The sequence below is a fragment of the Typopeltis vanoorti genome, chromosome 19, assembly GCF_054136105.1.
Source record: "Typopeltis vanoorti isolate ZY-2024b chromosome 19, IOZ_Tvanoo_1.0, whole genome shotgun sequence".
In the NCBI taxonomy this organism is placed as follows: domain Eukaryota; kingdom Metazoa; phylum Arthropoda; class Arachnida; order Uropygi; family Thelyphonidae; genus Typopeltis; species Typopeltis vanoorti.
This window is the reverse complement of record NC_143567.1, coordinates 70,953,232-70,969,459: the sequence shown is the minus strand read 5'-3', so window position 1 is coordinate 70,969,459 and position 16,228 is coordinate 70,953,232. Positions and strand designations below refer to the sequence as shown.

At 34.3% G+C, this 16,228-nt stretch overlaps 1 protein-coding gene across 1 annotated transcript in view; it reads left to right on the top strand.

Annotated features, from left to right (window-relative positions):
* The window catches only part of ABCB7 (ATP binding cassette subfamily B member 7), a 211,508-nt gene that overhangs the window by 15,532 nt on the left and 179,748 nt on the right, over positions 1-16,228 (top strand). Inside the window, exons 2-3 of the mRNA XM_090408836.1 lie at positions 412-471; positions 3,691-3,897. Of these exons, the coding sequence (XP_090264962.1) occupies positions 412-471; positions 3,691-3,897 (267 nt within the window). The remainder of the gene's footprint in view (positions 1-411; positions 472-3,690; positions 3,898-16,228) is intronic.

Sequence of the window (16,228 nt, the reverse complement as noted above, 5' to 3'; positions counted from 1 at the left end):
CTGAACAAAACCCAGGTTAGTTTGCTATGTTTAGAAATCACTTATCAGTTTTACAGCACATATGACTTTTTCTGTGCTAACAGCTATCTAAGAGGTATCCAAAAACAGTGAAAGATTTGTCACCTATATAACCTGTTCTCAGCTGTGAATTGTTAATTGTTTCAGTAAATATACCTTATTATTTTTTAGTGAGTCATGGATATTTTTGCATTTTGTATTTTAAAGTTGCTGTACAAGTTTCTCAAGATATAATTATTTCAAGAAGCTACTCAAATCATTTACAACATAACTTATTTCTCTAATGTGAATAGAACTAATGTTCTGTTTAGCGATACATTATAATATCTGTATATTTATGATACTGTTATGTATGAATTTGATGTGGTTATTTGATACCTTGTTTCTTTTCAGATTCATTATGTTCAAACTAAGAAATATATAAATGGATTGCGAAATGTGTGGAATAGAAAAGTAAGCTTAAAAGAATGTTTTGACTTTGGGTTGTATGAATTTTCAACAATTGAAACTCTGCCTTTAGAGGTTAACAAAAAAGTTGATACAATGATTTTAATAATTAATTAGAGATATTTGTGTAATTTTTTTGAAAGTTTATTTTTCACTTGGTTAGACTATAATAAATTTAGTTTAATCCTTTATCCAAGTGTGAGCAAACAAAGTTTGCACCTAAAAATATCTTCAGGAGGGTAAGGTAGTACAACACCGGTACTACCTTACCCCAGTCCTGAAGATATTTTCAGGTGCAAACTTTGTTTACTCACACTTGGATAAAGGATTAAACTAAATTTATTATTTTTGTGTAATCTTCTTGCAACATTGCTGTACATTAATACCAGGTTGCCAGAAATTAAAGATGCCAAGAAATTCTTGATTTCATACTTTATTCAATCCAAGTGTTTGCATGTGAAGTCACTTCATGACTGGGCTACTTGTATATAGAGGCTAATGACTTCGCATCATTTAAATAAATTATAATACTGGAATAAATTATTTTTTTTATTAGTATAATTTTTGCCTAACTATCAAAGGCATCTTCAGTACAAGAATGTAAAAAGCTAATTAAACAATAACCGACAATTCCAAAATGCGCCACCTAAGTAACTAATATAAGATAACTAAAAAGATCATTAAATTTCCTAACTTATTAACACACACACACACACACACACAAAATTAAATAAAATCAAGTTAGGAAAGATTAGCTGATTTAAAAAGTACTATCTCCGACAAAGGGGATAGATATAGACCATCAGATCTGTTTAAGTTCGGAAGAGTGAAGTAAAGTTTCACATGTTTCTTTATAAAGCCATTCCACGAGGAACCGACTTTTGTGAAGGACTCTTGTCTTGTTTTATTGAACTCTGTCTAGTGTTGATAGCATGCTCCACAAATCCAGACTGTTCAGGCTTAAGGTATTGAATATAAGACTCGTGTTCTAGCTGAATAAAAGCAGATCTTCCTGTTTGTCCAAAATAAGATAACCCACAAGAGCAAGGAATTTTGGTAGATTCCTGGATAATTGAGATATGTGAAGCGAGACAGGTGGAGATTTTTCTAATGGGGCAAAAGGCAGCAAAAATATTCAGTGGTTTTAAAACTTTCACTCTGTGTTCACTAATGCCTTACACATAAGGGAGAGGAATACAAGTTATTTCTTCTGTATTTGAAGAGGTGGAGATACCAAAACTAATCAGTTTTTTTGATGAAAGAATTCTTATAAAACCATTAGATAAAAAAAGTGGAAATAATATATTGTAATTCTTTCTGTAATAGTTCATCTGAAGAACTTAAGGTGTGGGCCTGATGAACCAATGTTTTAATAGTTCCAGCCTTTTGACTGTGATGGTGATGAGATTCAGCATGGATATAATGGCCTGTATGAGTCTTCTTCCAAAAAAAACCAAGTAACTTTTAATTCTTCATCTACCATCTGGTTGATGAAGAATTAAAAGATTTAAAAAGGCTAACTGCTTATTTACTTCTTCTAGGGTGAATTGGATTCTGGGATGAAGTGCATTTAATTTAGAGGCTGGAACTACTAAAACATTGGTTCATCGGGCCCACTTCTCCTGGCCTATATCACCCACCTCTGGACATGTACCATGGAGAAGCTTGAAGAAACCCTTGCAGCAGCTGCATTTGAAATTTCCAAGGTTTTCGATAACCTGTTCATTCATGACTGGGCTACTTGTATATAGAGGCTAATGACTTTGCATCATTTAAATAAATTATAATACCGGAATAAACTCTCACAAGTTATTTTTTACATCGAAAATTTGCTCCTCAGAAAATGGCAATTTGCTGAGGAGCAAATGCTGATGATAGCACTTTCCACTCATTTTACTCATATGATAAATCTTGTAGTCTTCAAGCATCTAGCTTCAAGATCATCTATGATAAGTACTCTGAACACCGAATCTTCACACCATCCTGCAGTGGGGCAACAATAACAATCTGGATACCTTCGGTGCTTCTAAAACATGGTAACAGACAAAACATTTTGTCTGTTACCATGTTTTGTGTGTGTGTGCGTGCGCACACACACACAAAGAACTTAGCTCTTCTTCACTTACTTTTGATAATGCTTAACTTAACAGTCAAGAGATCAGATCTTTCTTTTTGGACTGACTCTTATGCCTAGTCTTTCCTGGCACGATCATGTCACTTTTGTATCATCTCCAGCTTCCAGAAAATTTGGCATACTTTTTCATTCATTACTTCTCTCCTGGCTAGTTACTTACTCTGTACAAATTTCAAATCTGCCCAACCTTAGAATACTTTTTCTCATACTGAGTGATTCTCAGTATGAGAAACTTAGTATGAATCAACTGAACTACTCCAGAAGAGTAGTTCAGTTGATTGATGATCCTTTCTCTTATAGCTGCTCTTTCTCACAGACAGTCAGTTTCTGTATTCATGTCTCTTCCAGATATTTCCATGGTCACTCTTCAGCAGAACCAGCATCCATTGTGCCCTCCATTTCTGCTAAACCTACAGGAACATGAGTGGTAGCTGCCCAACATCCTTTTACAGCTGAACTGCTGACTCACTAAACCTGTTATTTCTAGTTTGATTTCATCTACCAAAGTTTCTGTTGGCTGAGTGGTATCCATTCTTCAACCAATAGGCTATGGATTTCAATCTTGCTGTAGACATGGGTGTTTGTAATCATCTTTAGGTGGGAGATGAATTTTGTTTCCTGGTATTGAATCCACTGTCCCACTTATTTGAGGCCTGAAGTATCTTGAAGAAAAGTTTCATGTTTGGTCTCTGTATATACTGTTATATGAATCGATGACAGTATTGTTTTAACATTGAAGATATTAATTTCATAGATTAACTCTCCTTTAATGACTACTCTATAGTTCTTTGACACTTAATAATTCAGTTTCAGAAGCATATCTTTTAGTTTCAGCAGCCTCTGCCTGAAATGTGTATTTGTCCATTTCTTCATAAATTAATTTATTCTGTTCTTCATGTTTATATAAATTTAATTTTTTATATATTTTTAAATAATTTGAGATTGCCTATATCTAGTACCATTTTAGTGATTAATATAATAACATGTACAAAGAGCTTTGCATCCATCTTTGTGATGCAGATGGCTTGTTTACTTTTTTGTGTTTCCACCACCTTGTACTTATAATGGCTTAGTTTTTAATTTTCTGTTAGTTTCCAGTCTTGAAGAGACCACTTGGTGTGCGGCAGTGCTTTCATCCAGGTGCAGGTACTGCTTGGGCTGCTCAGGTTGGATTGCCAACTAGTGATGTTAGTGGATGGGTAATCATAAAGAAGATGTTAGCTTATATATGGCCCAAGGACAATTTTGAGATTAGATTACGTGTTATCATATCTATAGGCTTCTTAATTGTGGCAAAGGTAAGATCCTTCTATCATTTACAGTAATGTAAACCATTGAGCATATGGGTTTGCTGAAAAGTTGTGATAATCACCATGATGGAATTGACATGCATGACATTTCTTTTTCTTCTGTATCCTAAAAGAAAGAGAACAAATTATTACAATTTGATGAAACATGGGGGTGTTGAAGAGTTTTAAGATGTGTTCTTTCTTGTGGTTATATCAGTTGCCTTAATATAATTTCTGTTCTAGGTGTTCATCCAACCTTTTCAGCCTCCCCTCATTAAAATTATGCGTGCATAATTTCTTGCTATAGTAAAATTAATTTGTGAGAAAAGTGGTTTGTGTGTAGGAAAGGTGGCTACATATTAATAAGGAAAAAAAAAGACTAGTTAGCAAGTTTAATATTTTATGAAGCACTAAATAATTTTCTGACTTAGATCCTTATGAACAGGTGCTCTCTGTTGGATTGCATCACTTTCACAAAAAAGCAGTATACAGTAATCCCTCGATTAGTGCGTTTTCGATTAGTGTATCATTTTTTTTCAATACCCAAATTCGATTAGTGCACCTATATACATCTTAAAAATAAATGTTACAGATTTAAAAATTTTTTACATTTTTACAGATTTAAAAAATATCTATACATTTTTATTTCTAACCATTTTAAAAAATCACTCACCCAGAATGATATAATTTAGTTACTGATTTAAAACATTTTACAAAGTTATTTTTAACGGCATACTACTTCCATGTACACTATGTATACTATGTTCCAAATTTTTACTGCCAAAATTTATGTTGTCTACTATAGTACGCCCACAGATTCGAGACCTTTCGATCTGTGCATGTCACAAAAAGAATCCATTCTGATAATAGGGTAATCAGTCCGTCTTCTGGGATGAGTTGTTTATTATTACATGTCTGAAAATTAACTTCTCTTTTATGATCATTGTAGTTTTTAAAGTGGTGACTATTTAGCTTGTATAACATTTGGGAAATTTTATCTATAATGCACGTGATTTCTCATGTTGGCGACCAATTCATATGTCCTTCATTTCTTTCTCCCCCTTCAGTGATCATGTCCAAGAGTTAATTAAATCTCATTCTGAAGAATTGAGTGATTCCGACCTGCTAAATTTAGATGCACAGCAGGAAGATCCCGAAGAACATGAAGAAAATGTAACCACTGATAGTCGGTCAAAAGAGATTTCACAGAAACAATTCGAAAATATTTTTCGTACAATCAAAGTTTTCAAGCAGCAATGCTTAGAGGCTGACCCTAATGAAGAGAGAAGCAGTAAAATATGCAGAAGAGTAAAAGAGGCAATAGGGCCATACCATTGGTTGTATGAAAAAAAAGAAACAAAATGCCTGCCAAACTACATTAGCTCAGTTCTCTGTTAAGAAGTAGAATAATAAAATTTATATTCTGAATATGTTTTATTGTATTTCAGCTTCATGGTTTTCTTTTAACTAGGCCCTGAGACATACCTTAATTCTTTTATAAAAAAATTATGGTTCAAAAAAGAAATTTAAGGAACGAATTATACTTTTTCTCATAGGTTATTTTATTCAATTAGTGCGTTTCGATTAATGCGCCTGTTTTAAAGAATGCATTAGACGCACTAATCGAGAGATTGCTGTAGTTTTTTGATGAAATTTTTTACCAAAAATTTGGTGAAATGGAAATATTTTATTAAAAACTGCATATACAATTTCTAAATAAATGTCTTACATATAGTGTTGTTAGACTCTGACAGTTTGCCACTCCATGGTAATAAGATTTATTCAATAGAATAGGAGAATTTGTTACCAGATAGCCAAATCCCTCATCAAGCATACCTTAAAAAAATTTGTCATCAAATTACACATACACACGTTGGAGGTGGTAGAGGATAATTATGATAGTACCAGATGAAAAGTTTGCATCATCATTAAGTTCCTGTCAACAATTTTCCTCCAGATTAAATTAATCTGTTTCCTGTCAGAACTCCAATATTGTGAGATATATTTCAGTCTTTTAATGCATTTCTTACTGTATCAATTAACCTTGATCTTGGTGTTTTCTTCTCTTTTCAAGTATGATTGCATAAATCATACCTGGAAGATAAGATTAAAAAAGGAAATAAAACTGAATGTGAGAATTCTGCAATTCTTGCATTTAGTTTTATTCCCTCTTTTTATAGATGTGAACTGAGTGTTTGTATTTTTCATATATGATGTTTTTTGATGTTCTTTTCTACCTCAAATATTGATATGTACTCCTCGTTGCATTCTACCTGACTGTTTTCTACCACTGTTTTGTCACTTCTTGTTTCGTTCAGAATTTTAAAGTAATTACTCCAGACATTTAGAAGATCTTCAGTTTTTGTCATCTTTATCATCTCAGACTCCTTTCACATTATTCTTTCCACCATTTCTAAGCTTTTTCAGTATTCTCCAGAACTTTTGTCACCTTCCTGATATTTATCTTCTATGTCTTCACATGATTTTTTTCAGCCTGCTTTCTTACACTTTGTTCTTTCATTACATTTTGATTAATTTGCTGGGAGCTTTCAGTATGCTTTCTTTTTTTCCATGCCTGCCTTCAAGTCTATCATGGAGGTCTGATATTTCTATCTTTGAAGATAACTTCACCACATGCTTTCATGACTGAATCTGTGAATGTTTTCTTCAGGGTTTGCTACTGAGAATCCAAAATTTGGTATTTGTTTCATTTTACCTTGAATAATGTTTGTATATTTGAGTCTCACAGTTCAAATGCAAAAGCTGTTCAACTTCATTTCTTTTTAAAACTTTCTTACATGTCATTTCCAGTTTCGAATCCTGCACATACTATTGCATCCTGAACCAGCATGAAGATTGCTATCAACACTAACATAGTTAATGAGGCTTTTCTTATTTGTTGTGTGATTTCTTCATTGGAAGTTGTGTACATCTTCATGTTGAAACATGAAAAATTTTGAAGAAAAGGAGGTGAATAATAATGGCAAGTACCTGCTGCATTTCTGTTCAGGATGTGGGCTAGTCATCATTACTAGCTCACATCCTAAAAAGAAATCCAGCAGGTACTTAACATTATTATTAGCCTTGCCCTTTTCTTCAAATTTTCCCTAAACTTTTCATTTCTTTTTCTGCTGCTTAGATCCATAACAATTAACTAACAGTGTTTCCATTTTCTTTATATCAGCTGCCTTCTCTAATGACTCAAATAATTTCTCTACTTCTTCCATAGGAGAACCTTCTGTGGGACTATATGCACAAATAAGTTTCATTTGTCCATTTTTCCATTTTGAAGTTTGTCCACATAATTCTACTTGGAATTGCTTTCCATTCAAGAAGTTATTTTTATCTTTGTGTTTGGTGTGGAATGCCATCTCTACTCCTTTCTTTTCTTGAGCATTATTTCCCAACTGAAACATACTATATTTATTTTCATGATTTAATGGAGTAGTGACAGCACTAGGAAATATTAAAAACTATTTTTAATGCTTCAAATATTTTGTCTTAATTACTGAGACATCTTCAAGAATTACAACTAAGAATTGCAACACCCACTCATAAAGACAACACATTACTAAGTGAAACACGTGGCTATGACTCTCAAGTCCTGTCTAGGTGATGTGCTCTCTGGGGGCATTTGTAGGCGGCCTAGGTCATAAAATGAGATCTCTGAGGATTAGTGGTTGCCAAATTTTGAAAAGTTTATTGCTACCATATTTATTTAAATTTGGTTAATATACGAGTGTTGCTGCAGGTTTCCAAAAACATTTTTTCTTTTTTTAAATTTACCATGATGTAGCATGGTGATTTTCTTCCAGAAGATCCTGTGAGTGGTATGCAATACATGGTCCACAAGACCTAATTGACAGTCGTCAAATGTCTATCAAGTTCAGCAATATCATAGTGTATCCATATCCTTTATCTAACTGAGCTATATTATAATATAAGCTCTTATACAACTGAGTTTTCTTATTATAAAATAAGAACAAATTTCTCAAAATGTCTCCTGTTGCAAACCCATACTGTTCCTTGCAAAGTATAGGTTGCTTGCCAACCAATATCTATATGCTAATTCTTCTAGAACCTCCTTCTCATACATGTCTGTTTCTTCATCCAGTGTAGTGATAGCACTGTGCATAATGTTACATACACCAGGTTGATAGACCTTAGTGAAGTGAGCACTCGCTATTGGAAGCACTATATCTGCTGCTGACATAAGAGTACTGTCTACATTCAGTAAAGTTATTCTGTCACAATCATTCTTTCTTTTACTTATGGCATAATGATAAAATTCTTTAAAGTTGCCATTAGCTTGCATGCCCAGTTTTTCCATACTCTGACTTTGCTTTTAATACAATACTTAAACCTTTCTGGCCTGCAGTTTATGCATTATCTACCAATATTTGCCCAGACGCTTTAGCAGTTTACAGTTGATACTTGCAGGTAAACCTTGATATCAGGTATTTCCATCTTTAGCTTTGATCACCTTCTGCTCCTGTGGAGGGAGGCTTTCCACCAATGTGCAGCAGACATCAAGTGGAATTTATCTCCATTCCTTCATCAAAGCAGCACTGAGGTCAGCAACAGATTGAGGATGTGCTGCTCTGGAGCTTAATTGCTCCAATTCGTCCCACAGTTGTTTGATGGGATTGAGGTCAGGACTCTGTGCAGGGCAGTCATTTAACACTATCTCTTCATACAGTTCCATAACAGCTTTGTGGCATGGGGCATTGTTGTCTTGATAGTAACATGGGTCAATAAAAACTCCACAGTGTAGGCAGAACCTGATTATACAGAATATCAAGGTACTTAGTGCCTTCGTGGAACCACGGGTAATGACCAGCGGTCCTGCTCCAAACCAGCTGAATGAACCCCACACCATTGCTTCTCCACTAACAAACTTTACTGTGGGTACAACACACTGTAGTAGCAAGTGTTCACCAGGCTGCCTCCACACCCCCATATCCTGCCATCAGACTAAACCTTAAACAGGTAAACCTTATTCATCGCTCCAGAGAACCATTTTTCACTGGTCAATTGTCCACTTCACATGCTCTTTGCACCAGGCCAGATGTCATATTATTTATAGTACACCTTGTTTGTTGTTGTTGTTGCGATGTTCAGCCCGTGTGCTGCTGTTCTTCCATGGAAACCCAGTAAATGGAGTTCTTTTCATACAGCATTAGTGCTCACCATGGTGTTACTGGCATTCTGGAACTCATCATGGATGGTCTGTGCTGATTGTAACCTGATTTTTTTATGCCACCCTTTTTAACACCCTCATGTCCTTGTCAGTCATTTTTGGCAGCTGCCCTTGGTATTTTCCTGCACTAGTGATGGCAGAATGTCTCCATTTGTTCATCACATCACCAACTGTTGATTTTGGAGGTTTCAGTTGAGTAGCAATGGCATATATGGACATGCAACCAATGTGATAGCCTGTGATGACAGCTCTCTCTAAGTCACTGAGTTCACGTTGTGTTGCTGTACCACCTGTATTCAACTGCTACGATGAAATACTGCCTCTTACTATCTATACACTGGTTTTTATGTTATTAACAAATCTGAATTATTCCATAACTTCAAATAACAGGGGTGTCTGGACAATTATTGATAGATAGTGTATATTTTGTACACTATGTATTTGTATTTGTACACTGATACATTTAAAAAGACCTACTCAGAACATACAGTGGACACCAGTCGGCTGCCTAGGATGTAAACTGGTGTATATAGAGGTGCCCCATCTGATTAAGACTCATCCCATTTTGCACTCCCTGATGGCTCTGTAACTGAGACAAAATATTGGAAGCATTAAATACTTATTTTAATTGTTTCCTAGTGCTGTTTCACTCCATTAAACTTATCTAGAGGAAGCAATATTAAGTTGTACACCTAAGGTAAGGATAGTTAATCAGGTTGGAGTCAGATGGATGAGTAATATCATTAAGCATGAGCAGCAGAAGAAGAAAAAGCTGTGAAGTGTATTTAAGGAGAAAGGTGACCAGCAAACTCATGACCATATGGTAAAGAAGGCAAAAATCAGATAACGAGAAGAAATTAACTGAGCAGGTCAAAGGAAATTCCAAACAGTTCTTTTACTGTGTGTCAAGTGAGAGGAAGAATGACTGTGGAAGATTAACCTTGGTGAATGCTGATGGTGACAGAAGCAGATAAAATAGTTGAGTTACTGAGTGACCACTTTGTTAAGGGTATATCATCCAAGTGAGGTTACTACTGTGACATATGTGACAGAGTCCAGCATGGAAACAAGGTAATGAATTGGAGGTTCTTAGAATATTACTGAATTCGATGTAAATACAGCTATGGGATTAGATGATAACACGTTAGCTCAGGTTTTGCAACGTGCAAGGGAGCTGGCAATGCCTCTGACTAAGCTCTTTAATTTAAATCTCAGCTCTGGTAGAGTTCCAAGGGAGTTGAAGAGGGCAAAATACTGCAGTCTTAGAACCTCCTTTGCATAAGGAAAGTTCTAAGACTCCAGTAGCAAATTATAGACCAATCAGCTTTACAGTATAAAGACTACTGTAAAAGGAATCGGAGATGAAGAAGGCCACATGTAAGAAGATAGATAGATGTTTGAATAATTACTTTGAATGATTGCTAAATGAAACAAGGCAGAATGATGGTAAAAAATATAAAAAAATATTTAGAAAGAATGTAATCAGGAGTACCTAACAATATTTCAGATAGGAAAAAACCCATCAAAAACCTGAAATTTGGGTAATTGCTGAACTAAATGATATTCGACCAGAAATGCTCAGATTTGGAAGCTATGGCCTACAGGTCAAATTCCTGATGAGAGGATTACATCTCTCCCAGTATCCATCCATTAAAAGAGGGATAAAACAGGATGTTAGAGTTACTGAGAAATATCCCTATTAAATGTTACAGGCAATATTTATATAAGTGTACTTGAGGCTAAGAAAAATTAGGGAAGAAAGATTTGAAGAAGAATAAACTTGGTTAAAGATCATTTTCACTTTAATAAATAGATCATCTTGAAAGGACGTGTGACAGATACCAAGAAAAAAGCTGTTAGAAATGAAGGATGTACAGTAAGGTGATTTGATGTAAAATCAGGTGTGAGATAATGGAGCATGTTGTCTCCACTGTTATTCATCATCTGTATATGGATAACAACATGATTGAAGGAAAGCAGCATTAGGCCTGATATCAAAATTGAAGATGCTAATCTCATCTTTATGCAGATTGCACATGATGTTTTATTCTTAAATAAATCCATCACTAAAAACTGTGACTAAATAGTCACAGTTTTTAGTGAAGAAGGCAAATTAAATATGGAAATAGACAATGGAATACAAAGTTTGTATGGTGAGGAGACAATTGAAGAAATTCATATGAAATAGAAAGGAATAAAGTAGCTTATATAAAAGATGGTGTTCAAACAAGTTTTGACTTATGGATCTGAAACTGGGTTAGTAGTAAAGCACTTGATCATAGAGTGGAGACCACAGATATCCAAGTTCCAAGAAAATTTAGGGGAGTGAACAGATAGCATCAGTCATCATCAAAATGAGCATATTAAGAAGAAACTTGATATTTTTAGCATTCAGCTGTGCGTGTGTGTGTGTTGGGGGGGGGATCCAATCAGAGCAAGATTTAGATTAAGGCAATTAGAAGGGGGGGGGAATGCGTGTGTCACACTGAAATTTGGAGAGAGAGAGAGAGAGAGAGAGATAAGAAAATTTTCATACAAGTTAGTAATGATGTAAACTTTTTATGTATTGCTATTGTATATATGAAGGTACATATCAGTAAATTGCAACATCAGTAAAAAAAAAAGTAACAATTCAAGTTATTGCTGCTTTTTCCCACATTTGAATCTTTTTCATAGAAATGTTATAAATTGATCACACATTTAGCACAGTGGATGAGTGAAAAAGTTAATAATCTGGTTCCCCAAGTCTGCAGACCAAACAAAGGTGGTCCTTATTTCCAAGCTGCTTCACGTCTGCACTAAGAAAGGTGATGGTTGCATTCAGATGATGAAAATGTTTCCCACCTAAAGAATTTCACAAGCATGCTTACCATAGTGAGATTGGACATTAATTCATACCCCCCCTCCTCTTTTTTTTTAAGAGGAGAAAAAGATCACTCAAAGTTTGGAAAGTACTGTTGTAGATTTAATGATATTCAATGATGTGTCATCATTATTATTTTGTGTCTCCCTCTCATAAATGGTTGGAAACCTCTAGTATGTTAGTACTATGGATGGGCCAAGAATTTTTTTTTATCATTTTTAACTTCTTTTTTTTTTTTTATATTTTGTTTAATTTTTTACATACTCTAGAAACCCTGTCTAGTGTCCAACCAAGGAACCTTTTGAGCCATGCTTCAGCAGGGCAGTAGTCTCACACTGGGTAATGAAATTCATCTTCTACCTAAAGACAACCATAAACATCGATGCCCACAATTATTGTTGCCAAATGAAAATTACTAAAAACAGCTAAATCTTAAAAAAAAAGAGCTAAAAAGGAGTTAAAAATAAAAATTTGAAGTTAAAATTTTAAAAGTAGTAGCTGATACTTTTAAGTTGCTTACTTTATTCAAGTTGAAGTGACACTTGCATATAAGTGGCTAAATACATCTTCCATGCGGTCTTCTGTGCTTAATTCACCCACGTTTTCACTTAGATTTTCAGCTTTATTATATGTGGCCATCGTTCCAATATTACTCAGTGTAGATGCTGGTAAATGATAGTCTGTACACTGGTTGTTACGCCTGAGGCCATACTTGACTGACAAAATCAGCATTGGCAATTCCATCTTGTTTCTTAATTTAGTTTTAACTACATTCATGGAACTAAAAATTGGTTCAATTTGTGCATTAGATTTTGTAAATTTATTTCACACTGAGCAATTTCTTTAAATGGATTCATTCCAGCTGCATCTTTGTATTCTCGTACTTTCCAGAATAGCTCAGTGTTTTCTATATTTGTCCATTTATTTAAGTAGATAGTATTGTAGTGGTATTCAGTAGCAGCAGCATCTTTTTCTGTTTTCAGCATTATTTCTAAGATGGGAGTATACTATTCTCGAGGTTTTCTATCTTTTATTTATTTTTTTACTAATGTTTCTATGTTACTGCACCTTTGTAATATTTCTATCTTAAATCTGTCTATCAATTTCTTTATATATCTATCTATTACTTCTGACTCGTCTCTATATTCTCATTTATTAATTTTATTATTCTTTATCCTTATCCGTTACCATTCTATATAGTCAGTTAATCTTTAATTCCCTTTCCCTACTTTCAGTATATTAAACTTATACTTGAGATTTCTAGAAATTTATTTGATTATTCCAGACTGCGCCACTAAAAATCTCTAATTGGCATAAGAAAATATTTATACTTCCAGTAAAGCACCTCTATGCAGTTAATTACAGTCGTGGCTAACTCCTAACTTAAAATTCGCACCAAGGTTTAATTTCTTTCCCGCTTACAGGATCGGATTTTGGGAATAGTGCAGTTGCTAAAAAGATCAGACTGCACTTATAAATAAAACAAACATATTTATTCACACTTAGACAATAATGCAATGTTTAACTTAAATGATGTTACTATCATTTCCTCTCAAGACTAAGCAACAAATTTAAAACATCACATAGGACAACTCATAGTCACGTTATAAACATTAAAGACGTGAATCATTAATTCTATGTATCAAATAACTATCATTTTCTCTCAAAGCTAAGCATCAAAATTTAAACATGACATAGAACAACTCTCAGGCATGTTATAAACATTAAAGACGTGAATCATCAGACAATTAATTCTATGTATCAAATAACTATCATTTTCTCTCAAAGCTAAGCATCAAAATTTAAACATGACATAGAACAACTCTCAGGCATGTTATAAGCATCAAATACTTAAATCATCAACCAATTAATTCTGTATATCAAATAACTATCATTTTCTCTCAAAGCTAAGCATCAAAATTTAAACATGACATAGAGCAACTCTCAGGCATGTTATAAGCATCAAATACATAAATCATCAAACAATTAATTCTGTATATCAAATAACTATCATTTTCTCTCAAAGCTAAGTATCAAAATTTAAACATCACATAGAACTACTCTCAGGCATGTTATAAGCATCAAATACGTAACTCATCAAACAATTAATTCTGTATATATCAAATGACTATCAGCCCATTTACAATCTAGGAATTATCATGCTTTGACAAGTAAAAATCTCCAATTCTAACTTTCACAAAAGAATGTAACACTCACTTAGCAATCAACCTTTCACACCAGTACAATTCTAAATTTTATAATTTTCTTATCAGCTCTTTTAAACCATTTCAATGTAATACAATGCAAGCTTAAACTTTCATTAACATCTTTTCAGTTATTCTAAAAGCAGATTTACTTCATATGAATTAGTTTTCAATCTATTACATCTTTCAATCCTATGAATTCAGTCTATCCGAAACAGTCCTTCACATCATAAATTAAGAGAAAGTTTTCAACAAAAAAATTCAACTCACATTAATTCTTTCATAGGCATAATTGCACTTTAATCGTATCTTCTCTTCGGGCTTATCGTGGATCCCCCGCTATTGTTACGGCTTGCTCTATCGCTTCAGACGCTTCATGGACACTGTGTTCTCCTCTGGAATTACTCACAGGGCTGGAGTGCGACTTTCAGTGTAGTAGGCACTCGGACATAGGGTCATCTTGGTCCTGGGATGCTGGTCACTCTACAAGGTTTCGCCTCCGATCACCCTCCGTGACTTCATCTGGGATCGTACGTAGTCCATGGATCGACTCCCCTCTTTTCTCCTGGCATCACATCTCTCCAAGTCAATTCCCCTTAGTCCATTCCTGACCTTTTTATTTCGCCTCTCTGAACCCTGTGCGAAGTTTCTTAGACCCCAAATATTCCTGCGCAAACTTTGAACTAAGGTCTGAGATCCCCGTACCTATCACGTGCTAACTCCTTTCCTTCTAGAAAGTTCTGACTTCTATCTCCCTGAAGTGTAGTTTAATCCCTTTTTCAGCATAGTAACAGCTTCTGATGTATACCCCCCCCCCCCTCTGCTATCGACCTTGACGGCAGTGTCGGACTGCTTTGGTTACAATGGGTTTCCATTCTACCCTATCCCAAGTGATACATCAAATATATTTTGGAACTCTAAGGTAATTTCCCCTAAACTTCTATTTTTAGATACCTGTTTACTTTATTTTTGCATATGTAATTCCTCTGGGTCTATACAGATGTGCATTTTGTATTACTTATGTAGGTAATTCTAACGAACTTCTAATCTCTGAGGGATTCTGTTTTGAAATACACACTCATATATCTTTTATCTACAGAATCATGTAAATTTTTCTGGGTTAATTTTATATGGGCTGATATTATTGTTTACATTTCTTATATACAAGTTTATAATTCTTTGAATTTCGGATGTGACTTCTGTAAAATCGATGCAATTAAACATTGTAAGATTTATGATGCTGCATCGAATTTTACAGGAGTAACAGGTTCTTTTATATGTTTTAGGGTATTGCCAACAGAAAAAGAAGACATCATTCTTAAAATATTCAAGTTTTCAGGCAACCTTTTGCTTAAGCTGTTTGAAGAGACCAAGAAGAAACTGTCTTGCTCTACTTCTAAGATTTCGCTCATCATTTTGTGTTATTTTCTTTTGTATCATCAACTCTGAAATTTTTCTTTCAAAATTCTGTAACCAAGATTTGAATTGGGATCGAAATAGTCATCAATCTCTGATTCTAGAGCAGAGCTTCCCAAACTGTGTGTCGCGACACGTTAGTGTGTCGGCTGCAGTGTGGAAGTGTGTTGCACGAACATAAAGTGTTAAACAGAATAATCGCTGAAAATTTCCACAGCAGAATCCATTTCGCAAAGTACCGGTACAACTTTTAGTTAGCACCATCAAAATTATATATACAAACTATCTTTTAATTATTTTTAACCTTTAAGAATATTTCATATCAATATATTTCAATAAATAATGGAGAATAAATGCAGCCAAATTCATCCCTATGGTTTTATCATGTAGTAGTCGCTCGGTTCTTATCGTATTATTATCGTTCGACCAATAAAAATAAAGCGCACCACTTATTCATACAAATGTTATTATTGATGTTTATTCTAACTGTAATGTGAATAAACGAAGAGCTGATGCTTGTATTTTATGTTTAGTTACTGTTAAAGCTTTACAATAAATTTGCAAAGTAGCTCAGTTTGGGCAAAACAATATCTTTTTTTGCCTGGATTCAGTTTTGATTGCAAGTATGAGAGGAATGAGAAAGGTTCATTTCATACA